Source organism: Monosiga brevicollis, genomic scaffold (assembly GCF_000002865.3).
Source record: "Monosiga brevicollis MX1 MONBRscaffold_28 genomic scaffold, whole genome shotgun sequence".
NCBI lineage: Eukaryota > Choanoflagellata > Craspedida > Salpingoecidae > Monosiga > Monosiga brevicollis.
In genome coordinates, this window is record NW_001865065.1 from 568,536 (window position 1) to 591,803 (window position 23,268).

Here is a 23,268-nt window from a genome sequence, read left to right on the forward strand (position 1 = left end):
CGCAGCCAACCACTTGAACCTCTTGATCGATCAACAGCAAAGGAATGACCGCAGACAGGATCGTCGAGCACGTCGATGCGGATGAGAATTCAAAAAAATGAAAATGAAATCGTCGGTGTGTGTGTGTGTGTGTGTGTGTGTGTGTGTGTGTGTGTGTGTGTGTGTGTGTGTGTGTGTGTGTGTGTGTGTGTTCTGCTTAAAAGGAAATAGAGCACAGGTAACCAGCGGGTGAAGCGCCTGGAAGTCGCCGTCACGGTGACGTTCGAAAAGCCTGAAAAGTCTGACATTCTGACATTCTGACATCCGTGTCCTCGATGTGGCGAGGCGAACGCAATGCCCTTTCATTTGGATTGCGTGAGGGGTTTCAATGAGCACCAGGCGCAGCAGCAGCAACCCGAGCGAGGTCTGAGTCGTTGGTGCCCGAGTCAGACTGCAGTGGCAGCGGCGGAGTAATAGGGGCTCGGTGATAGCAGCGGAAAAACAGGTCGGCGAGAGCTCGAAAGGATATCAGGGCCTTGGCGACTTTTGCACGTGTAATCCACGGCCATGCGCAGCATCATTGACTCCTCGCGGCTGAGCGGCGTCCCGTCCAAATCCTTCACCAGCCCCACCAAGATCAAATATGCCTGGTATGCCAGCCGTTCCCAAAGCTTGATGACCGAGTGCCCGCTTGGTCGTATGTGATACCAACCATGGTCACGTCACATTCATTTTTCAACCTTGGCTTGTCCCATGTTGTTTTAGGGCCGCCATCTTCTTTCTCGGGGCAGTGGCCATGACTGGTGCACGTCTGGGTTTGGACGCCGCCAAGAAGGAGCATCTGCGCAAAGAGATGGAGCGCGAGCGCGCCGAGCGTGCTCAGCTCAAGTCGCAAGTCTGAAGCGTCATCACGCGTCTTCAAGAGCCTGGTGGAGGATAGAAGAGGAGAGAGGGCAGAGGAAGAAGAAGAAGAAAATGTTGAAGATGAGTGGAAAAGGTCACGGTGTATCATTGAGACGAAAAGGCAACTGCTGGCCGGCGCTTGATGGGCTGTGCGGTTGTTCATGAACCGTTCTCGGCCACGCTGGGGCTCCCGGGAATGCTTTTTCTCTGTTTGTGATGTATTAGTTTTGATTATTGGTGAGCGCGTTTTCTTCATGGTGGGTGTGCTTTGGCCTTGGCCCGCGTGAAACAGAACCTGCGTATCGCCAGTCCAAAGTCCTTGTGCCGTTTGCGTTTGCCCCCCTCAATCGACTCCGTGACGACGCCCGAGGTGCATGTCTTCTTCCTTGACCTCGACAGTTTGTTGAGCCAAAGCCCAGATCTGACATTTCACTGCTTTCGCAGCCATTGCTCCACCAAAGTCTGACTTGTATCACACATTCTAGACATGAAGCGAGACAACGGTCACACTTTAAAATATTTTGTCTTGTGTGTGTGGCGTCTCCTCTTTGAGGCTGCCGGTGTCGAGGAGGATGGGGGTCAACGTGGCGGTTGGACGATGGGCTGTGTGGGGGCTGTTGTTGAGTTGTGTTGTGGTGGCAGCGGTGGTGGATTCTGGGGAGGTCAAGCCGCATAGCCGGAAGGGTCGCGTGGTGTACATGTATCACTTGCACAAGTGCGGTGGAACCTCTTTTTGCAACGATGCCAAGGCGCAGGAGACGCTCACGTCGCGCAACTCCAACTGCAACTGGCTCGGGGACGGCGTGGTGCGGCGGCGCGGACCGGGTGGTCTCTTCAACATGGATCTGTCGTGTGAGCGGCGGATGATGCTTATGGGCAAGGAGGTGACCTATTTCCAGACGGAAAGCATTCTCAATCACAAGCTTTTGGATTGCCCAGAGCAGATCTTGCCCAGCGTACAGTTTCGCAAACCCATGAGCCGCCTGATATCCCACGTTCGCTTTGATTCCGGCTTTCGGCGCGATGGACTGGCCAAGTTCCGGCTCGAAACCTTTAGCACGGACATTACTGATGATGTGCGGTACGGTACAGCGGTGATGAACAACTTTTACATTCGCAGCTTGCTCGGGGAGGATGTGTTCCGTATGCCCCTGGACGCCATTACGCGGGACCACCTCGAAGAGGCCAAGAAGATCTTGCACAAGATGGTGGTGTTTATTCTCGAGAACAAGGAGACTCGCAACAAGCTGCGCTCGTGCTACTTTGACTGGCCAGCTCCCGAGCCCGCCAAGTCGGGCACACACGTGAACAAGCTGGGTGGCTCCGTCGATACGTGGATCGAGCGAAATGTGGATGCCGAGTGGTTTGCCGAGATGCGTCGCTTGAATGCCCTTGACATGGAACTCTACGCCTATGCCGTCGATCTCTCGGCACGTCAGGCCGCCGCCTGCGATGCTTCATCGTAATCCCTTGGAGAAAGATGAGAGCTCTGGTGTGTCCTGGTGCTAGCTCAGCTTGACCTTGTTTTCTTGTTCCTCTTGTTCTTTCTCGTCTGACCTTTTTGGATGTTAAGTCTATTCATCTCACCCCATCCCCGACGTCGGTTCACACCGCCTTGCCATGGCCTGAGCAGTTCGGGGATCCTTCCTGCCTCAAACGAGCCGAGCTGATTCCAATGTCTGTTTGCTTTGTTTCATTACCAGTGCACTGCTTGTCACACTTTTCCTGTCTCATCGAATGTCAGAAGAAATTTACAAACTGCGCATAGCAACACCAGCACACAGCCAGAATGTCACACACACCAAACACCAAACGAAAACCAACTTCTTTTGTTTGTTTGGCCTTCAGCAACAAAAGACAAAAGGAGTTAGAGAGAGAAAGAGAAAGAGAAAGAGAGAGAGAAAGAGAGAGAGAGAGCAAAAGAGAAGAGAGAAAGGAGAGAGAGAAAGAGAGCAAGAGAGAGAGAGAGAGTGAATTAGAGCACAAGAGAAGACACACACACACACATCCACACACACACACACGCTGCGCGCCAAAACAACAACGACGGCGGTGACCAAACGGCTCTCAACCGCTTGTCTTGCGCCTCAAGACCTCAAGACCTCAGGGCCTCAAGATCTCAGTAAAAGGCGTGCACACCTCCCGGGGGGCGGTCCAAGGGCAGGCAGGCGCCCAGCTGCAAATGCACTTGGATCGGTGTCATTGTTTATTGGTTGGACCATTACCTGTCAGGGGTCCTCCTGGCCGTGCGTGCGTGCGTGCGTACGTGCGTGCGTTCGAGGCCATCGGGCAGCGCAGCCCGCGCTTGAGCGGCGGCTCATCGTTATTCACCGTGAGGTCGGTGATTCTCCTCTTTTCCCTCTCCTCTTTTCCCTCTCCCTTGACGGTTGCCTTCCTACCCAAGGGTGACTTTTGTGAATTGCTTTGCCGGACACGTCCGGCTCACGCCCCCTCTCAGGTGTGACCGGCCTCACGTTTCTCTCGTCCATTTGCGCAACTGTGATGCCCCGTCATTGCAGGGAAAAACATCGCTTGTTCATTGAACATCATGGCGGTTCAGGACTTGGGAACGGCGCGCCGTGCCGTGTTTTATCGCAACGGTGAATCTCACAGCCGCGGACGTCAAATTGTCATTTCCGAACGCAAATACCCCCATCTCGGCGCCCTCAAGACGGCCCTCACCAACCTTTTACAATGCCCAAACTCGGTCGAACGCATCTTTGATCTTGATCGCAACGCCTTTATCCAGGACCTCAATGACATTCAACGCAGTGGCCATTACGTCTGCGCGGGCAAAGAGCGCGTCGATCGCACAATTGACTACACTCGCGTGGCCACTCCCAAATGGCATCGCTCACAACGTGTTGACGCGCTGCGCCGGCGTCCTCGCCGTCGGCCCACATCCGACCCCGTGCTACAGGGCATGCGCCAAGCACGCGGCGCGCTCCGCCTCCAGCCCTTGCGTCAAGCCCCGCAGGCCAATATTGTCTTGGTGCACCGCCACAATGCCACGCCCACCGATAAGCCGCGGCGTTACGTCATCTCGTTCAAGACGGCCAGCAGCATTCAACAAGTTTGTGACTCACTCACCCGCCAACTGGCCATCGTCGGTGGGGTGCGGGCTCTCTTCACCCTGCAAGGCCACAAGCTTCGTGACCCAGACGAGTTGTACGAACAGACCCATATTGTCGCCGTTGGTCCAGAGAAGATTAATCGCGCCTGGCTGGAAGAATACGCCACACACCACGTCTTACCCCATGCTCCGCCAGCTGCCGCGCCAGATACCGGCGCAGCTGCAACCGCCGAAGCTGCGCCAAGGGCCTCAGATCCTGGGGCTGTGACAGAAGCCAACCGATATCCGGTGTCTCCTGGTTCCAAAAACCTCAATGGCACACCGCCTGTGCCCCCCCTTGGTACAAAGACTTCCGCCCAGGCTGACTCGGGCGTCGATCTCGTTTCCGCTCGATCCGCTCCGCCTGATCTTCATCAATCGCAGGACCACCAACGCCTACCACATCCCCCTCAACAAAAACGGCAGCGACCGCCCAAGCCGGGTCAAGAACAAGATGCAGCTATAACTGCACGGCACACGCCGTTTCAAGCCCAGCCGCAAGAGAGTCAAGACGAACAAAGGAACCTCGAAAAGCCCGAGCAGCCCGAGCAGCCGAAAATGCAGGACCCTTCATCCGCTGCAAGCCCCACCCTACCGCAGCCGAGCCATGATGATACACCCTTGCCGACCGTCGCCAAGGCGGCGGCACAAGCGGACGACACTCTCTCCGAGTCCAGTCCTGACCCAACAGACAAGGCCATGCCCCCAGCCGAGGAGAGTGACGTTGAACTGCCCTCGACTTCAGAGTTTGTGCAAGGTTTGTGACTGCAATGCTTCGCCCGACTCTTGGCTTCCCGGCCCTTCTAGTCGTGCATGTTGGCCTCGTCTTACCCCAATGTTCTATCAGATGGATCTGTTGAGGCACCCGATGCCACCGGACATGCCACGCGGGCCAACCAACAGGTGGATTACTTGGTGTCGCAAGCTGACGAGCTCGACCGAAAGGCTGATCTGGAGCGTCAGCGGCAACGACAAAAGGCCAAGGCCAAATTGGCCCAACGCTCCCAGCAACAGCACCATCTTCTTGAACATGCCGAAGCCATGGAACAAAATCTACAAGAGCAGCACGATGCCGAGCGCAAGCGACAGCAGGCCGCATTTGAAGAGAAGCTGAAGCACCGTCAACCAGACGAGGACGACGAAGCAACAGACCACGTGGGGGAGGATGCAGAGCAGGCGCTGACGGCCGATCCAAATGTTGGCACCACGCCCGAGGCTCTGCACGTCCCTTCCTCACGGCCATCCAAAGCAGACTCGCCCATGCCTACAAGCCATGTGTCCTCCAAGCAATCAGCTGCCCCCGCCATGGACATACCCAACACCGTCGCAGAAGAGGACGCTTCATCGGGAGAGGATCTTGAACAGGCGACGCGCCAGTCGCCACTGGCCGATCAAATGTCAGCATCGCCACCTCCATCCAATTCGCCCGACTTGACCAATATTTCAAATCAAACTGGTGACTTGGCAACCAGCGTTCCGCCCCCTTCTCCTCCGCTTCCTGCTGCTGCTGCTGCTGCTGCTGCTGCTGCTGCTGCTGCTGCTGCTGCTGCTGCCAATGCGACCCAGGACGCACCAAAAGCCACTCTTGATTCTTCAGTCAAATCTTCGGGCATCAAGGCAGGCGCCAGTCGATTAAAAGCCCCCAACAAAGTAGGAGGGGTGCGCAAGGCTGGTGTGCCTCGGGCCAAACCCAGCAACGTCCATCACCACAACTCGAGCAAAGCAGCGCCGACCCCTGCCAAGTCACCGCGGCAGTCCAACAGCTCCGCGCCTTCAGCGTCGCCGGCTGCGTCCTCATCCAACGCTTCTCCCAAATCTACCAAAGCAAGCAAGAACACGGACAGCCCAAGCGTACCGGACATGACGCCTGAAACTGCTGCTGAACTGGAGCGCCCCGTCACGCGCGCCGAAGATCGGGAGCAGCCAGGCTTGGAAGCCACCATTGGACGCACACAACAACTCAAGCGCAGCGAGACAGAGATTGAGTCGGCGCTTGTCGGCGATGGTGTGGGTCTTGTGCCGCCCGAGGCTGTGGCAGCCCTGGGCCCGCGACCAGACAGTAAGCTCTCTTTTTATGGTATCGTCAAGGAACTCTTTGTACGAGAACACATTGAGCTGATGGAAAAGCTCGGCGACGGAAACTTTGCCGACGTGCTGCGTTGTCGCCACCGCGCCACCGGACAAATGTACGCCGTAAAGGTTATTGACAAGCGGAACGTGCCCGGCAAACGCGAGGAACGCATGATCATGCACGAAGTATGTCCCATCAACTTTCTAGTCGGTCGAGAAAGATAGTGGCAACCTCTCATTTCCTTCACGTCCTGACTCCTGTGTCGTCTTGCTTGTTGCCATGGCATTGCGCTGTGTCGCCGAATCACGTAGATCAAGACGATGCGCACCATGAAGCACCCTGGCTGCGTTCGTCTTTTCGACGTATTTGAGACCAAAGGTAGGTTTCAGTCAGTGTGTGGAGCCCCAGCATCTTGCTGACCATCGCTGTTTTCTTTCAGTGTGATGTTCACCGGTAATGCTCACGGATATCCACGTCTAGGCAAAATCTTTCTGGTTATGGAGCTGATGAAGGATGGTGACTTGTTTGATCACATCGTACGCCACAGCAAGTTTAACGAAGCCGATGCCAAACCCATGGTTATTGACATGTTGCAAGCCCTCAAGTATATGCACGACCACAACATTATTCACCGCGATCTGTATGTTCTGGTGTCGATTGGCTGTCATCCTTCCGCTCCAGACCCGAATGCCGACTCATTTCGAATGTTTTGCAGGAAACCGGAAAACGTGTTATTGACGCGCGACAAAGGGGGCCCATTGCGTCTCAAGCTCGCAGATTTTGGTTTATCCATGGTGGTGCGCGAACAGCTCTTTGCCGTGTGTGGCACGCCGACCTATGTGGCACCTGAGATCATCGATGAAAACGGCGGTGGTTACAATCTCGAGGTCGATCTTTGGGCCATTGGTGTCATCAGCTACATCTTGCTTTGTGGCTTTCCGCCTTTTGCTAGCTCTAAAAAGGATCAGAAGGAACTCTTTGACCGCATTCGAGCGGGCAGCTTCTCCTTCCCTCTGCCCTACTGGAACAAGATCTCCACTACGGCCCGCGACTTTATCAGCAAGCTCTTGGTGGTTGATCCAGCTAAGCGGCTCACGGCAAAGCAGGCCCTTCGCCATCCTTGGCTCGCTCGCTCTTGAGGCGGAGCCAGTTCTTTAGTAGCCGCAACGGTGTTCTTCTCGGTATCGCACCGCACATCTTCTGGGCGTACCGACCATTGTTTTCAAAAACCAAAGCAGTGCGGTGGCAGGATCTCTTTTCAAGTGTCTCCCTCTATTTGCTTGGGTTTTGCCGCAGAGCGGCGTTTTGTTTCTCCTGTAATTTCTTCTGCCTTTTTGACTTTTGCTTTATAAGTCGCTAGTCGCGACAGGCTTATTTGACCATCTTATACCGTCTGTCTTTACTTTTTCTGTGGCCACGGCTGGCTCGGGCTACAGGCGTCCTGCCTGTTTTTTTTTTTTTTTTTCCGTGACTTGTGTTCCTCTGGCATTTTGGCGTTGTGCCGTAGTATGTGTGATGTGGGGACAGACCTGACAGAGGATTGCACGCCAGGCTTTGGCATAAATTGGACAGTGTTGCATTCAGTCGGACGATGCTGCATTACACCCCGCAGATTGTGGTCACGCGATGTTGTGTTCAGTCTATCGCTGCGCGGTTTCCTTGCGGTGCTCTTCATCAATGTCCAGCCGCTCATACAGGCTAAAAGGTTGAAACGGCCCGCGTAGATACTCGTGAGACCCAACGACTGCCCTTCTCTGCCAGTGAAAGGAGGAAAACGAAAGGCGGTGCAACACGTACTCTCGCTGAAACTCGATGAAGATGGGTTGCATCTTCTTCACCAGGTCGGGATGGCTGCTTTGAAAGCTTGCATCTTCTGGAATCTATCCAGTTGTAACGCCAAAGTCATTCAAGAGTGCGTAAGGAATTTGCGAAAGAGGAAGAATTACGGTCATCGGGGATGGACGTATGCGGGGATTGCCAGCGGACCTTGAGGTGGTGCAGTCGGGACGAGTCTTGCTTGGTAAGCTGATGCACGCACGCAGACACATGAACACGCCGCCGCGAGGCAAACTGCTGCATGGGGACGCTGTACTGGATGCAATGGAAGACACTGCAGAGACAACAGAGGAAAGGAACTTACATTCTCGAGTACCTGGCCAGCATCGGGTTCACGCAACTTGCCGTACTTCATGACTTGGGCCTTGGTCACAACTTTGCCATACGCAAAGCGCCACAACTAGCGAAAGAGCAAGGGTGAATCGCCTGCTCAATTTTTCGACGCTTTCTAGGATAGCTGACAGGACAGTGTCTTACAGCATAGTCTCGCGCAGCCTGCATCCGCTCAGCGGGCGCACCCGTGTAAAAACTATTGCACGCATCAGGGTGCACAAGGGGGCTACAAGAGGGAGCGGGGCAAAAGGCAGGCAGGAACCAAAATGAAAACACGGCAATTTCAAAATGGAGCAATTTAGGTCCGCCCAGGCAAAGTTGAGGGCGGTAGGATTGAGGGACTCACCTACGTGCCACCCAGACACCATTGATCAAAAGCGCCATGGATGGCAACAGACGCTTGAGTTGGTAATGCTCGCCAGGAGCCACATGCTTGCAAATGTCCGAGTAGCGGAGAGCCTCGGCTGTGGCACGCACAGGCAGAACCCACAGCGCGCGGTGTATGTCACCAGCAGAATGAGGTTCTGGCCGGCACCCTCTGGTTCATCGTGTGCCAACAACGCAACCCACCCTGTCGCAAAAAGTGGCGCAGCATGTCCTTCAGAGGTAGCTTCTTCATGTCCGCCAGTGTCATCAGGCGTGTGCTCTACTCCAGACGGGGTGTAGAAAAGTGAGAAGGCATGATGTCAATGACCCATTTCAGCTTGAGATGTAAAGGAGAACCGACCTCCTTGATTGAGGGGGTCTTTCGGGTTGTTTGTTGCCTGTGGATCGAATCGGGACAGCGCATCGTGTGATCGGGTCAGGCTGCGCAAATAAGAGAGAGAGGGAGAGGAAGGGTTGGAGTGCATGTGGGGGAAAGAGGAAAACACGAGAAAAAGAATGGAGAGGACGACGAACCGACTGTCGGATGCTTGAGCGTTGAGGCGATTCACATATTCCTCGGCTAGAGCAAAGCATGTTGCAGACAACGTACAAGTTGTGAGGCAAGCAAGATGTGTTGAAATTAGTCCGGGCTGTTCATACGTGTCATCTCCAAGGGAATGGGCATGGCTGCAGTGCTACGCAAAAGCTCCCGTTGCTCCATGGCCACACGTGTCTAAGACGTCGAGTTTGTGCACAGTCGAAATTACTCGAGTTACGAAGGTGCGCGGTGATCCTTCTCAAACTAAACAACAGCAACAACAACAGCAAAAAGCAGCAAGATGGTGGTAGAGCAAGCGAACCGAGCTGTGGCGATACTGCAATGGCACCCAAGTTTCTTCGTCGATCTGTTGGCGCATGTGGGCATAGGACTTTTTGCGAGCGGCAGCTGCGCGAGCCGTCTCCACGCGCTTGACTTTGACCTAGATGTGATGCAGACATCACACGGTCGGACAGAGCGAAAGCGGTGGCCGGTCAGAGCTTGAAGCGGAAAGGGAGACGTCTGACACTGTGGTGGGGTGTGACTACATACTCGAACACGAGAATCGCTTTCAGCTGGGCCATCTGCCGCTTCCTCTTCGTTGCCAGCCGCCTTGGCGGCCTTTTGACGAGCCTCGGCCTCGTCCAAATGATGAAGGTTGGGGCGTAATTGGAAGACGTTTCGCAGAGGGGCCACGTGCACCTCACCACGGTGAATAAGAGCAGCTGCGTACGGCGAGGCTTGGGGTGTGCAAGTGGAGGTCATCAGTAAATGGTCCATGAGTCCACTGGGAAAGGTCTTGGTGTTGCCTTCGTCGTTTGAGCCCTCTTGATTTCACCGCGAGGCCACCAAACAAATGAACAAAAACACAAGACACGAGGTGAGGGAAATGGGAAAAATGGCGACAATTTGGATGAGAAGGGTGCAGGGCCAACGAGGTGCGGCCAACCACCCACCAGGGTCGGACTTGGCTTGCGGGTAGGGTTCATTGGCCAAGTCCGCCAGCTCTTCGCTGCTCAGCAGAATGGTTTAAACAGGTGATCGATTGCACCAGGGAGGTGAAAGGATGCCGAGCATAACACGGGATGTATTAAGCATAGAGGGATTCAACATACCCCTTTGGAAAGTCGTAGTGTGGGTTATTGTCGGGTTCAATGGGAACCTTCAGCTCAACAGCCTGGGCCTTGGGTCGGAACCGGGATTCCTGCATGTGCCCGCAACATAGAGGTCCACCATGACGAGGCAAGTGAGACCACGCACAAGGAAACAATTGCAGCAACATGACTGGCAGCGCACGCACCAAATTGCCATCGCCGCTGACAAAGGGGCGCAGCGCTGAGCGCATGGGATATTGATACTGAGAAAACAGTGCGCAAAACGAGCCAAGGGACCGGGGTCAGAAACAAGGCGACGCTGGTGATGGAGAGAAGTGAGGCGACACGGGAGAAGAGAAGAAGGAACGTTGGCACAAAGCTGTACCAGGTAGAGTTGTTCTTGCAGGGCCGTTGAAACAAAAACGTTGAGCTAAGACGAGGAGGAGCGAGGGCGTGAACCGAGGACAGAGCAGCATGCGTGCGCAGCCTGGGGGTCAGCGACAAACCTCAGCGATAACGGGATCATCGTCGTCGTCCTCAATCACGTCCCCGTCCCCCTTCATGAGGTTTGCTGTGTTTGTTCTAAGACCGGTGCAGAAAGACGGGTCAGCTCCTGGCACAGAAGCAGGGGAAGTGTGGTGGGCCGGCTCACGACATGCATGGGTGACATACGGCTGGTCAGCCACGTCGGCGTCATCGGTGACTTCACGCTTCACCACGGCTTCACCACTCGTATCCATGGCCTCTGACATGGTTGGTTGTTTCTATTCAGCCTTTCCACCACCCCAGTGCCCGTCTCGTTACCGCCTCTGCCGCCGCTACCGCCACTACCGCCACGACCGCCGCTGCCGTGTGTGCCGGTGTCTCAAGTCAAGATCGAGTGCAAATGGCGAACGCAGTGAAGATACCAGAAATTTACGCCTTGCGTTACACGTGATTCGTCTTCAGCTGACAATGTTGGCTTTTTACTTTACAGAGGTCATCATGAGCTTGTAAAATTGCGTCATCCGATGTCAAAAGTGTGACAACTGTTACACCTTCAAAGACCACACCTTCTCGTTGCTTGCCTTTGAGTTTCCGCCTTGAGCTGTTTGCTTCGAGCATATCTCTGGTTCATCGTCGCTTTGCGTCGACTTCTCTGAAAATACCTTTTCTTCTGCCTTGTCTTCTCTTCATTAGCTTCTCTCTTCTCTGCTAACTCGACCCAGCTCATCACCTTCTCTCCATCTCCTTTTTTTTTTAAAACAAAACAGCAGTTTGGGATTTTTGAGAAATGGCGGCGCCGGGCACCATGATGCAGCTGATGCGCCGCGTGGCGGCGACTCCGGCCGCGGCTGCTACCAGCATGGCCATGAACCAAGCTCGCAGGTACGTGCTCTACCACCCTGGGGCCGTGGCAGCACTGTTATAAACCTCGAGCAAGATTGCAAAAGGATTGCGGAATGAAAGGCGTCAGAGAGAGAGAGAGAGAGAGAGATGCGCTGACCAAAATGTGGCACATGGGGCTGGGCTGCTGGGGCGTTTGTGTCTGCATCTTGTCGACCCCAGCGCTATCGCGCTCTGCTCATCACCGAATGCAATTGCTATAGCGCGCCGATGGTGGTCGTTCGCTTGGCTTCAAGCCATGTGCATGAAATGACCACCCTGAAGCTTGTCTCGGACGTGCATTCTGAGCAGTTTCAGGTCGGTTCGCACTCTTGCTCTTCGACCTCTTGCCGCTTGGCTGGCGCTGATCAGGTCGAGTCGCGCGCACGCATTGTGGGGTATAGGAAAACGATACAGCGCTGCGCGGTGAGGCCGCATCCATCCGTGATTTGGCAGCCAAGGTCCACCAGGGTGGTGGTCCTGATAGTATCAAGCGCCACAAGGACAAGGGCAAGCTCGTGGCCCGCGAGCGCATTGCAGCCTTGCTGGATGCCGGGTAAGCCCCATGCCGGTGGCCACTGTATGCTTTCCGTTGACTTTTTCTGATTCCTCAAGTCTCTCCAGCCTAGTAAGAGTAGCCATATCGGCATCCATACACTCATCATGCCGCTCGTGCTCCATTCTGGCCAGCTCACCCTTTTTGGAGATTGGCCAGTTTGCTGCGCACAACGTCTACCAGGACCCCAAGGGTCAGCCCGAGAGTGTGCCAGCTGCCGGTGTTGTCGCTGGTATTGGTCGCGTCGCTGGGTACGCCATTTTGTTCTCAACCATGCTGACAAGATACGGTGTTGGTCACCAAACACTTCTCATTGGTGGTGTCCTTCTTGGTTTCGACCAATACTGATGCCCATGCAGGCGTGAATGCATGATCGTGGCCAACGATGCCACTGTCAAGGGTGGATCCTACTATCCCTTGACGGTGAAGAAGCATCTCCGTGCCCAGGAAATTGCCATGCAAAACCACTTGCCTTGCCTCTACCTTGGTAAGAGTTGACCTTTGGCTCTTTTGCTGGCGATTCCAGACCACCTCGAGCACACTGACCTCATGGGTTTCAATCCTTCCGTTTCAACTACTTTTCCCGGCCATGCTTGCAGTGGACAGCGGTGGTGCCAACCTGCCCCGACAGGATGAGGTGTTCCCGGACCGCGATCACTTTGGACGCATCTTTTATAACCAGGCCAACATGAGCGCACAAAACATTCCTCAGGTACAAACCTGTCACGTGCTTTGCTGGACGCCGTTTGTGCACGTCCCTGCCGTAGTTGATTCGATATCCGCGCTGGCTGGCCCTTCTCCTCACCTGCCGTTTTGGGCCGACCGCGACCGCACTGCCGAAACATAAGATTGCGGCCGTGATGGGCTCGTGCACTGCTGGTGGCGCCTACGTGCCCGCCATGGCAGACGAGAGCATTATTGTCAAGGAGCAGGGCACCATCTTCCTGGGTGGCCCACCTTTGGTCAAGGCCGCCACGGGCGAAGAGGTGTCGGCTGAAGACTTGGGCGGCGCCGACTTGCACACCCGTGTGTCGGGTGTGGCCGATCATTTTGCTGTCGATGACATTCATGCGCTCAACATCATGCGCTCTTGCGTCAACCAACTGAACCGACCCAAGCCCGAGCAGGTTCGGCCTCGCAGGTGTAAGTCCATGCGCTCATTCTTTTATCTCACTCTACACGTTCTCCGGTGTCCCATCCCCACCTAGCTGGAAATGCGCGAGAGCGCCGAGCCGCTGTACGATGCGCAGACGCTGTACGGTATCGTGGGTACCAATCTCAAGAAGACCTTTGAAGTGCGTTCTGCGTTCCCGGACTCCGCATCAATGTGCTCAAAACCTGGTTTCGCACGTGATTTCCCGCAGCAACTCTCATCGGCGGTTGGTGCTCGATGTAGGTGCGCGATGTCATTGCATGCATCGTCGATGGCAGTCGCTTTTCCGAGTTTAAGGCCCGCTATGGTACCACGTTGGTTTGCGGTATGTTTCTTTTTCGCGGCGCATGCGAGGCTTCGCCTTGCACCTCCTTTTTCAAATTACAACGTGCAAGCATCCCATGTTTGAGTCGAGAGCCATGCTTGGTGCACTCGCAAGTCTCTGATGCTGTTCTTTGCGCTTGGGGGGTGCGCTCTCTCAGGTTTCGCTCACATTGATGGCATGCCGGTGGGCATTGTGGCCAACAACGGCGTGCTCTTCTCCGAGTCGGCTCTCAAGGGTGCCCACTTTATTCAGCTGTGCAATCAGCGCAACATTCCACTCATTTTTTTGCAGAACATCACTGGTCTGTGCTCTCACGTGCGAGGGTGCGTGCTCTGCTGCTATTGCTCTTGTGCTCATCCTGACCTTGGCTAGGTTTTATGGTGGGCAGCAAGTATGAGAGTGAGGGCATTGCCAAGAACGGCGCCAAGCTTGTCACGGCAGTGGCCTGCTCCAAGGTGGGAGCATTCGATCAATGCATCAAAACGTGCCACCGGCCCTGCCCACGTTGGTTGAGCAGTCAACTGGCTTGCCTCATCGTTTGTTTTGGCAACCATGCGCAAACCCAGGTGCCCAAGTTGACCGTTGTGATTGGCGGCAGCTTCGGGGCCGGCAATTACGGCATGTGTGGCCGTGCCTATTCGCCTCGGTGAGTTTGCCTTACCTGAACCACTTCTGGGCGGTGGGCCTACTCAAGGGCCGAGGCAGATCTTTTTGCTCCCCAACAACCTCATGCTCATGCGACGGATCGTTGCCATAGCTTCATGTGGATGTGGCCCAACGCCCGCATCTCCGTCATGGGCGGCGAGCAGGCGGCCAACGTCATGGCCACCATCAAGCAATCGCAGCTTGAACGCAAGGGTGAAACGGTGTGTTTGTTGGCCGCGCCGCGCCGCGTACCGGTGTTTTTTTTTTTTTGGGGGGGGGGGGGGGGGGAGCGGGGGCACGCCACACGGCCACTGGGCAGCTCATGACTTACTTTGGTCCAACTTTTCAGCTGAGTGAGGAGGATGCACGCCAACTGAAGGCACCCATTGAGAGCAAATACGAGCAAGAAGGCCACCCGCTGTATGCCAGTGCCAGGTCAGTTTTGAGATGCTTCCGCAACGCCAGTTCCCTCCCTTGGCTCACCGCAGCTCTCACAACTGGTCTTGACATGTGTTCTAGGTTATGGGACGATGGTGTGATTGACCCAGCTGACACGCGTCGCGTGCTGGCCCTGAGCCTCAGTGCCGCCCTCAATGCGCCACCCGAGCCAACCAAATTTGGCGTTTTCCGCATGTAAACAGCTGCCTGTCTTTGCACGTGGCCGTGTGCAGACACCTCTGTGCGCAAGGCGCCCAGCTTTTGCGGTCCATGGTCATGTACGCTCTTTAAACCCCAAAGCTGGCATACGACCGGCCTGTTCTTGTTGCCCTGTCTCGGTTCCTCCTCGGGCTGGTGCTTTGCCTTTAAAAGTGAAGGTTCCCCAATACCAATGTGGTTGTTCCCGTCATCATCACATACGCATGGAAATGTTACCCAAGGGCAGGCTTGTGTTGTGGTGTGTGAATGTACTGGCATGCGTGCGTCTTCTTCAACTTTTCTGCGTTTGATTTTCAGGACAAAGAGCCACGACAGGTTGTGTAGGCTCGGGCGATACATTCAAGGGACTGGGGCGGGGTTGAGGACACTCGCCTGTGTGGCGACGTACTGCTCAACAACAAAGCAAAGACTGACAACATCATAGGGAGAGGGAAAGGGCTGGGTGGACACAACGAGTGGGATAGATAGCACCCAATAGCCCAGGCATCATCAAACAGTACAACAAACATAAAGGAAAGAAAGAGAAAACCCAACAGTGTGGGATGGCTGCCCTCAACTCGCCAACTGGTCAAAGACTGAGTTGGTCATGGCGTTGCCAAGTATGAGGTGCTTCCTCCCATTTTGCCTGGGCCGCAGACAGGGCAAAGATGCTCAGTAGACGTTGTCCATCACTTGCTCCGACTCATCGTTGAGCTCTGGAAAGCGAGCGTCCACCTTGTTCTGCTCGCAGGTTTGACGGCAGGTGACGAGCTCATCGACATCGCTGAAGACGGTCTTGCACTCGGCCTCGCAGGTGTATCCAATTTTGGCAAGCTTGTAGCCGTTGTTGCAGCCCTCGCGGCAGGCCAGGCGCTGAGGCTTGGCAGAAAGAGTGGTGCAAAAGTTTTTGCGGCATGACTTGACCTCACACTTGGCCTTGCACAAGTCGCGGTCGAGGCGAGTGAGCTCGCCGTTCTTGAATGCCGTGCGGCAAGCCTGGAGGCAATTAAAGTTTTTAAACATGGACAACGTGGTGTGTGAGAACTTTGCGAGCAGCAAGTGAAAGACGCGTGGACTAGATTAAACCAGAGATCGAGGGAGACAAGGTGCGTACGCGGCGGCAGGCGGGCTCGTCGTATTGCCATTGGTCAAGGTCCACGTCGGCAAGGCTGAGAGCCAGCAGGGCCAGGAGGGCCAGGGCGACTGCCAGTACTTTCATTCAGGCGGTCTGTGTGGGCTTGATCAATCCTCAAGGAGAAGGCAAGGGGCACTTGATAGCTCCCGAGTCAACGCGAGAGTCGAGTTCTTTTTTTTTTTTTTTTTCCGTGAGGATCCACCGGCGATGTGGCAGAGGGAAGGGGCGCTGGGAAAAAGGAAAAGAAAATGATGAACTGGGTAACCTGGGGCGAGCAGGACACGAGTTGCTTTGCAAAATGTGTTTGCGTCTTGACCTTGGTTGCGTATCAACAGGCATGTACCCGAGGGCTTTGCGTGTGCATCAGTATCGGGCGGTACAGCAAAAGTTGGTGGGGCAACCCACGTACCGCCCAGCAACACCTAGTGCTCGTTGCGTCCCCTATCCGAGCCGGCCACCGGGTGGTCAAGCATGCATAGACTCGACATTTCCCCGCCCTCGCGTCGTGTCGCATCCTGCCCTTATCTCCTACGGGTGACCGAGACAACCGACCGCATCGCCGGGCGACGACGTCGCCAGCCGAAACTGCGGACTCTTTTTTCCTGCGTCGCACAGGGTCACGCTGGCCAAAGGAATGCTACGTTGCTCGCGACATCTTCTCACCAAAATACTGCATCTTCTTTCGAGTAGCTAGCTTCAACTAAGACACTGAAACGCTACGATGCTGCATCTTCTTCAGTATTCTCTGCATCTTTACCACCCCGGTCGTTTGCATACAGACAGCACCCAGGAACGTCTGACATTCACCCATGTCAGCACGCTGACAATACTATCTGACATTTCGTGATTTTACCAAGTGTTATCAGGTTGATCGCGTTCGGGGCCGACCCGATTCATGAGTTCCTGGACGGCGAGCGGCGAGCTGGACTGGTCGGGGATCTGGAGGGTGGGTCAATATGATCAATGAGGTCTGAAGGGCAGGCACACATTCACACGCTGATACCCATGTCTTTGACAACAGGTTGCTGTTTTTTTTGGCCGTTCCTACGGCCCATTTGCAGTTGTCATTCTGACTTCATCTCTACACGCACACATGACAACAACCTGGTCCGTCTATAGGGTCTGCTTGTATGGCTCTCTCTCTGGCCTTGTCATCTGATTCAGAAAGCGTCTCTGATCATGTGGTTCTTCTAACCACACCTCTGAATTACTAGCATTTACATTGGGAATTCATTTCTTTTTGATTCTCACCTGTCTCCATCTCTCACGCCCAACAGCCTTCCCGTCATTCTCTGCTAAACGCTGTCCTTTGTCTCTACCTCTCTCTCTGGGCACAGACTGTTCGGGGACGTTGTCGCGACCGGTCCAGCAGCGCCCTACGCACTGGACCCTGGACCGTGCTCCGTTCGCCCACCAGAGCTCTGCATTTTTCCTCTTCCTCACGGTCTTTTGGCAGTCACGAAACATTTGGTGTTGTTAAGCTCGACCCCGTCCTGCCCTGCCTTGCCTGTCTTCTTCGTCACTGCTGTATCTCCAACAAGACTCCATCAACATGGATCCGACCAAGTCAACGTAAGCCAAGCGTCGTGGGCCGCGACTCTCCTCGCCCCTGCTGACTCCTTGCCTCCAGCAGACAAGCCACCTCCTCACCGACTCGTTTGACGCTCCTTTCTCCGGCCACATCCGGCTATTTTTACCGGCCGGGCCACGGCCTGTCCCTTGACGACCAATCAACTTTAGGGTGACCGAGGACGGCTTGCGGGTCGATACCTACTACCTCGAATGTCTGGCACAAGCCAGCTATCTGGTTGCTCATGAGGGACAAGCCTTTCTCATCGATCCACGCCGCGATATTGAAATGTCAGGCCTGCCCCTGCGTCGCTCTCCTGAGCCTTCCTGAGCCGCTCCACAACCAACCACTATTTGTTTTGGTATCTCACACACCACCCGCGCCTGGATCTTGTCGCTTCTGCCTTCAGTTATGTCAAGGCCTTGGCCGATCAGAAACTCACGCTCAAAGGCATTCTCGAAACGCATCTGCATGCTGATTTCGTCTCCGGGCACATGGAGCTTCTCAACCAATATGGCTGTCCCATCATGATCGGTCGCAACGCCGGCGCCAAATTCCCCCACTATAGTGCCATGGTTCGTTGCCTTTGCTCCCGGCTTGCGCGCACACAAATGGCCAGCTCTCGGGATCGCTCAAATGCTACAATTGGCCTCTGGCATGCTTGCCTTGCCCACAGGATGGGGATTGCCTGGCTCTCTCCTCCCGATACAGCATTCGCGCCCTGGAGACCCCCGGCCACACCTTTGGTTGCGTGACTTGGGTTCTTTATGACAACACGAGCAACAAGCCCCTCAAGGTGAGGAGCATGCGAGTTGTCATCCTTGTGCTTCACGCCCGCCCCGCGGTTTCTTACCTCCCTGGCCCCTGGCCCCTAATGATCCCCCGTACACGGTCCTTTCTCTAACGTACACCTGGTTTTATGCGCCCTGTTAGGCTTTTACGGGCGACACGCTCTTTGTGGGTGGCTGTGGCCGGCCCGACCTGGTGGGCGCTCTGATTGAAGGCGCCACCCCCGAGAAGCTGTCCCAGCAGATGTTTCATTCCCTTCACCACAAGCTTTTGCCTCTGGGCGATGACGTCGAAGTATTTCCCGCCCATGGTGAGTGGTCATGCCCCAACTTGTGCTGCAACACCAAGAGTTCTATAGCTCACCCTTGGCTGGTCTGCCCTCCTGCCGTTGTATCTTGCACAGGGCCTGGCTCGCCTTGCGGGAAAGGCATTAGCCAAGAGTTATCCTCGACCATTGGCAACGAGAAACGCACCAACCCAGCTCTCCAGTTTTCCAAGGAGGCAGACTTTGTGGCCTTCAACACAGATGGACTGGATCAAGCCCCGCAGTACTTTCCCAATGCCGTCAAGACGAATCTCACCGGTGCCTCCCACCTTGATGCGGAGGTGGCTGCCATCCCTCACCTCGACCCCATTGCTTTCAACGAAGCTCTAAAGGCCAACGACGAGGTGATTGTTCTCGACACTCGCGGTGCCACCGCTTTCGCGTCTGGCCACGTTCAAGGAGCCACGAACATCCCACTTGGTGAGGGAGGTGGTGTCAAGCTCAACTATGAAGATGGAAACTTTGCCATTTGGGTTGGTACCCTCATCAAACCAGGCATCACAGTTCTTCTGATCACGGCCGTGGGCAAAGAGACTGAAGCTCTTCAGCGCCTCGGCCGCATCGGCTACGCTGCCCAAGTCAAGGGCGTGCTCCAAGGTGGCATGGCTGCTTGGCGGGACTCGGGGTTGCCCACCCAGAGCTACGAGCGCTTTGTCATGAAAGATGCTGCAGTCGCCACGCAACTGCAGAACGACCCCTCGACGGTAGTCGTGGACGCCCGCACAGCGGGTGAATTCACTTGCGCCGTGCGTGGCCACTTCATCGGTGCCATCAATTTGCCCTTGGCCGAGATGCCCAAGAGTGCCACTGTCTTGGACAAGAGCAAGCACTACGTTGTATACTGCCTTGGCGGCTTTCGTAGCACCATCGCAACCTCCATTCTGCGGCAACACGGCCTCGATGCCGTCGACATTGTCGATGGTTACGATCGTGGCGTCCTCGGTAATGCCCGATGCCATACCACCGCCCAAGGTACCTGTACCAAGACAGCGGCCTAATTTGCCTGCCCGTGCATTGTAACGCGTGGCCACGATGAGTGTGAGAAAGAGCGTACAAGCAACGGTCGGCAACAGTCATAATCGTTCACCCCAAAGAATTAATTGACAATGGAATTTCTTTCCCTTTTTGTTTTTCTTATTTCATAAAATTGGCCATCCCTTTTTGTGGACCTTGAGCGGAAAAAAGAGGGTGACCAGTTAAACCTGAGTATCCAACATGGGAGGGACCAAGATGATCCAGTGTGACGAAAAGAGTCGTGGCAAGTCGGAGATAAATTGGTTTGATTAAGAGGCATTCATATAGTTCAGAGAGGAGCGAGGCAAGCGCCGTTCACAATTGAGCACAACAACACTTCCCGAGGAGACGAGCGAGGCGCGGCCTCGTGACACCCGCAGGAATAGGAAACACAAATGACACGGGATCAAAGTCGACGCCGAGGTAGCCGCACAAGCGCTATCCGCTAAAGGCTGTACAGCTGCTGTAAATCGAGAGCAGTGAAAAGGCAAGCAACACGGAGAAAGACAACACAGAGACAGACAAATGCACCACCGCGCCGCACGGGAAAGCGCAGACAAGCAGACGAAACGTATTAACAGAAGAAAACAGAAGATAGGCCGCCAATCTGGTCACCAAGGTAAAAAAAAAAAATTGACCGATGGAGACGCACATCATGGCAATAACAAGTGCACCTTTGCCAGCGACAGTGTTTTGCGATTTCGAGCTCATCGACGCTGCGCTCCACATTGCGAGCAAAAGCGCTGCTCGGGACCAAAGGGTGCGTGGCACATGGGGCACTTTTCAAGAGCAAAATCCGCGGCCATGGGTGGTGACATGCGGGTGCCCGCTGCCACCGCTGCAGCCCCCTCGAGCATGGGCCACCCAACAGTGGCTTGAGGCGGTGAGTGGCCCTGCCAATCTAGGGGCATGTCATAGCCCATGCTCGGATCGTACCCCATATCGTAGCCCAGACGAGGCGGGGACAAGCCCGAGCCCGAGAGAGGAGGTGAATTGGATGTCATAAACCCGTGCGGGTGTTGTTGCAGAGCGATGCGCTGCATATCCTGTCGCGTCAAGCCCTGCACAGGTGACTGGAAAGGCGATAGGCCCCGCAACTGCTCTGTGAGCTCGTCGGACGGCCCGCCTTCGAACATGCCACGCCTGGCCAGGGCGGCGGTCTCGTCCTCGTCACCCGCGACGGCATCCTGCAGCAGATGCTCGGGCCCGGCGCCACTGCCCGAGGTCGGTGCCATGTCTTCAACGCCATCTTGCTTGGCATAAACCTTGGCCAGCAATTGTTCGGTGCGGGCGATATATCGCTGAATGACCGGTTGATCCTATCAAAGTTCAAATCACAAGCCGATGCCACATTGCGTGAGCTGAAGTGAGGCTTCGCGTCTTCTGTTTTCATGTCCTTCCCGAGCCATTCATTTCTCTTGGTAAGCATGCTTCTGCCCTGCGGCTGTGACTGTGAGAGCTCGGTGGGTGGGCATACCTCGATCGGGGCCGAATCCAGGACAATGCGAAAGTAAATGAGCGCCTCGCGATAATCGTTGGAGCTGGAGCGGTAGCGACCGCGTTTGTCAGCCTCAACCGCTTCACGGCAAAGGTGAATGGCGTACTCGTACAGCAACTGCTCGGCTGAGGGAACCGATGGCAGCTGGGCGAGGAGCGCGCCCACGTTCAAGGCTTGCAGACGCTCCGTCTCGCGCAGGCAAAAGCGGAACGAGTCTACCAGAATCTCCATTTGTGTCTTCACGCGGGCGTCTCTTAACCACTCGGGATGGTCTTGCACAGCAAAGCGCAGGGAGCGCATGCCAGTGCGAAAAATGTTCATGGCTTTACGCAGCAACAAAAACGCCTCGCAGTGAGACTGGCCAGGGCGCAGGTCGCCTGCGTGACTGCTGCTGGCGCTCTCCGTTGACGCGTCTAGCTCCTCCAAGGGACAGCGTGTTCGTGCCAGCTGAATGACCACGTTCTGCAATGGATGGGAAAAGGAAGTTGGGGACAAGAAGTAAGACCAAACGCCACCGTGAGTTTGTGAAGAACCCGATGCCGACATGACGCAAAGCAGAAACATCGTGTCTGTCAAGCTTACCGCCGGTTTCACCAGTTGCTCAACCCGAGCCTGAAACTCGGCCAGAGTCGTGATGGAGGATGGCGAGGGCGGGGGCTGGGCAGCAGCCGGAGCACTGCCAAAGGCAAAGGGACCAAGGCGCCGCACGCCACTGGGGCTGCGGTACATGTTGCCAGCCATGGCATCGTTGATCATGCCCAGGTTCACAGACATTTCGTCCAAGATCACATAGTCATTGTTGCTGGAATGTGCCGAATGAGAAGCGTGCAGTCCGGTTGCGTCGCTGCCATCCGTGCTACCGCGAATGAGACCAGGCTCAGCTCCAGACGCATGGGTGGCTGATGCACCTTCGCTCGGCGTCGGAGTGGCCAAGCCAGAGGCGGCTTCATCGACGCCCTCTCGATCCGAGCCTGGATGGGACGAGCTCGGCAGAGGCACAGCTTCGGCGGAGAGGTCGGCACTGCTGCGCGTCTGATGCTGAGCATCGGTGCCATGTGCTGCACGACGCACAAAGGGGTGTCGGGCCAACTCGGCAAGAGTCATGCGGTGTTCCGGGTCCACCTGCAAAAGCTGAAGGAGGAGATCGGCTAGGTCCGTTGAGGTGGAGGCAGGGATGTCGGGCTTGAGGTGTGGGTTCTTGATTTGGGCGCGCAGCGCCGGCAAACTTTGAGCCCGAAAGGGTGGGTGTCCCGTGACGCACGAGAACAAGATGACTCCCTGTGTCATGAGAAGATGGCCGGTGCGGGAGACGGGAGACAGGAGACAGGGAGGGTGAGACGACGACGACACCCCAAATCGGGGACAGCACAATGTAGCATGGAGCCAGAAAAAGCAAGTGCATGTCTGTCAAGAAGAGCAAGTATCAGAACAAGTGTCAGAGTAAGTATAAATACATACCAGGGACCAAAGCTCAGCCTTGGCTGAATAGGCATCCCGATCCAAGACTTCAGGCGCCATGTAGAGTGGACTGCCGCAAAAGGTGGCGGCCAAATCATCTGGCAGCCGCGGATCACACAGACATTGTGAGACAATGTGACGCCTTGCCAGACGGTCAGCAACGGCCTCAAGGCAGGCGTCACGGCTCTCACCTTCACCCAAAATGCGCGCAAAACCGAAATCCGCCAACTTCAAAATAATCTTGCCCGATGGCGTCTTGGACAGCAAGACATTCTGCGAAGGACCAATCCCGATAGAAAGCCACGGAGAGAAATGGCCAAAAGTACACCAGGGCAGCGATAAGGCATGGTGTGATGGAAATTGCGAGAATGAGGGACGGCAAAGTCAGCTGGCAAAGTCAGCTAGCAACGTGACTCGGTTTTACGAACGTGTGGTTTGAGGTCACGGTGAACCACGTCGCGCGAACGCAAGTAGGTCAAGGCCGCATCTGTCAAGGCAACGCAACGAGCAGGTGGATTGACCAGCATTAAAAAAAGGGGGGGGGGGGGGGGGGGGGAATTTGGATGG

The 23,268-nt window shown here is 55.4% G+C and overlaps 7 protein-coding genes across 7 annotated transcripts in view; 4 read left to right on the top strand and 3 right to left on the bottom strand.

Annotated features, from left to right (window-relative positions):
* Positions 1-97: 97 nt before the first annotated feature.
* On the top strand, positions 98-880 carry MONBRDRAFT_28777 (uncharacterized protein; the record flags this gene model as incomplete). The annotated part of the gene is made up of 4 exons (XM_001749142.1): positions 98-217; positions 325-416; positions 555-629; positions 745-880. The coding sequence occupies 4 exons, from the start codon at positions 98-100 to the stop codon at positions 878-880; spliced, it is 423 nt and encodes a 140-aa protein (XP_001749194.1).
* A 574-nt stretch (positions 881-1,454) lies between these two features.
* MONBRDRAFT_11405 (uncharacterized protein) lies at positions 1,455-7,204 on the top strand (the record flags this gene model as incomplete). The annotated part of the gene is made up of 5 exons (XM_001749143.1): positions 1,455-2,316; positions 3,402-4,751; positions 4,842-6,250; positions 6,377-6,443; positions 6,546-7,204. 5 exons carry the CDS (start codon positions 1,455-1,457, stop codon positions 7,202-7,204), a joined length of 4,347 nt encoding a protein of 1,448 aa, XP_001749195.1.
* Positions 7,205-7,612: 408 nt separating this feature from the next.
* Positions 7,613-11,108, bottom strand: MONBRDRAFT_34021 (uncharacterized protein). The gene is made up of 18 exons (XM_001749212.1): positions 10,905-11,108; positions 10,739-10,814; positions 10,618-10,662; positions 10,439-10,495; positions 10,254-10,342; positions 10,095-10,150; positions 9,691-9,965; positions 9,461-9,580; positions 9,261-9,333; positions 9,135-9,180; positions 8,962-8,998; positions 8,805-8,880; positions 8,581-8,698; positions 8,379-8,460; positions 8,206-8,301; positions 8,052-8,090; positions 7,863-7,945; positions 7,613-7,763 (listed from the first exon to the last, which is right to left on the bottom strand). Exons 1-18 carry the CDS (start codon positions 10,982-10,984, stop codon positions 7,706-7,708), a joined length of 1,506 nt encoding a protein of 501 aa, XP_001749264.1. The 5' UTR covers positions 10,985-11,108; the 3' UTR covers positions 7,613-7,705.
* Positions 11,109-11,493: 385 nt separating this feature from the next.
* Positions 11,494-15,104, top strand: MONBRDRAFT_34022 (uncharacterized protein). Its single transcript, XM_001749144.1, has 15 exons — positions 11,494-11,600; positions 11,822-11,915; positions 12,002-12,153; positions 12,288-12,404; positions 12,513-12,640; positions 12,753-12,865; positions 13,002-13,280; positions 13,362-13,448; positions 13,550-13,631; positions 13,789-13,932; positions 14,004-14,086; positions 14,198-14,277; positions 14,389-14,497; positions 14,626-14,711; positions 14,796-15,104. The coding sequence occupies exons 1-15, from the start codon at positions 11,506-11,508 to the stop codon at positions 14,911-14,913; spliced, it is 1,767 nt and encodes a 588-aa protein (XP_001749196.1). The 5' UTR covers positions 11,494-11,505; the 3' UTR covers positions 14,914-15,104.
* A 480-nt stretch (positions 15,105-15,584) lies between these two features.
* Positions 15,585-16,131, bottom strand: MONBRDRAFT_28782 (uncharacterized protein; the record flags this gene model as incomplete). Its single annotated transcript, XM_001749213.1, has 2 exons — positions 15,585-15,908; positions 16,027-16,131. The coding sequence occupies 2 exons, from the start codon at positions 16,129-16,131 to the stop codon at positions 15,585-15,587; spliced, it is 429 nt and encodes a 142-aa protein (XP_001749265.1).
* Positions 16,132-17,599: 1,468 nt separating this feature from the next.
* MONBRDRAFT_28783 (uncharacterized protein) lies at positions 17,600-19,729 on the top strand (the record flags this gene model as incomplete). Its single annotated transcript, XM_001749145.1, has 6 exons — positions 17,600-17,619; positions 17,788-17,907; positions 18,027-18,192; positions 18,294-18,413; positions 18,551-18,716; positions 18,810-19,729. The coding sequence occupies 6 exons, from the start codon at positions 17,600-17,602 to the stop codon at positions 19,727-19,729; spliced, it is 1,512 nt and encodes a 503-aa protein (XP_001749197.1).
* A 284-nt stretch (positions 19,730-20,013) lies between these two features.
* Positions 20,014-23,268, bottom strand: part of MONBRDRAFT_34023 (uncharacterized protein) — a gene marked incomplete at its 5' end in the record, with an annotated part of 4,062 nt that continues 807 nt past the window's right edge. The window contains 6 exons of the mRNA XM_001749214.1: positions 20,014-21,064; positions 21,223-21,705; positions 21,826-22,521; positions 22,702-22,799; positions 22,893-22,974; positions 23,130-23,188. Of these exons, the coding sequence (XP_001749266.1) occupies positions 20,453-21,064; positions 21,223-21,705; positions 21,826-22,521; positions 22,702-22,799; positions 22,893-22,974; positions 23,130-23,188 (2,030 nt within the window). The 3' untranslated portion in view covers positions 20,014-20,452. The remainder of the gene's footprint in view (positions 21,065-21,222; positions 21,706-21,825; positions 22,522-22,701; positions 22,800-22,892; positions 22,975-23,129; positions 23,189-23,268) is intronic.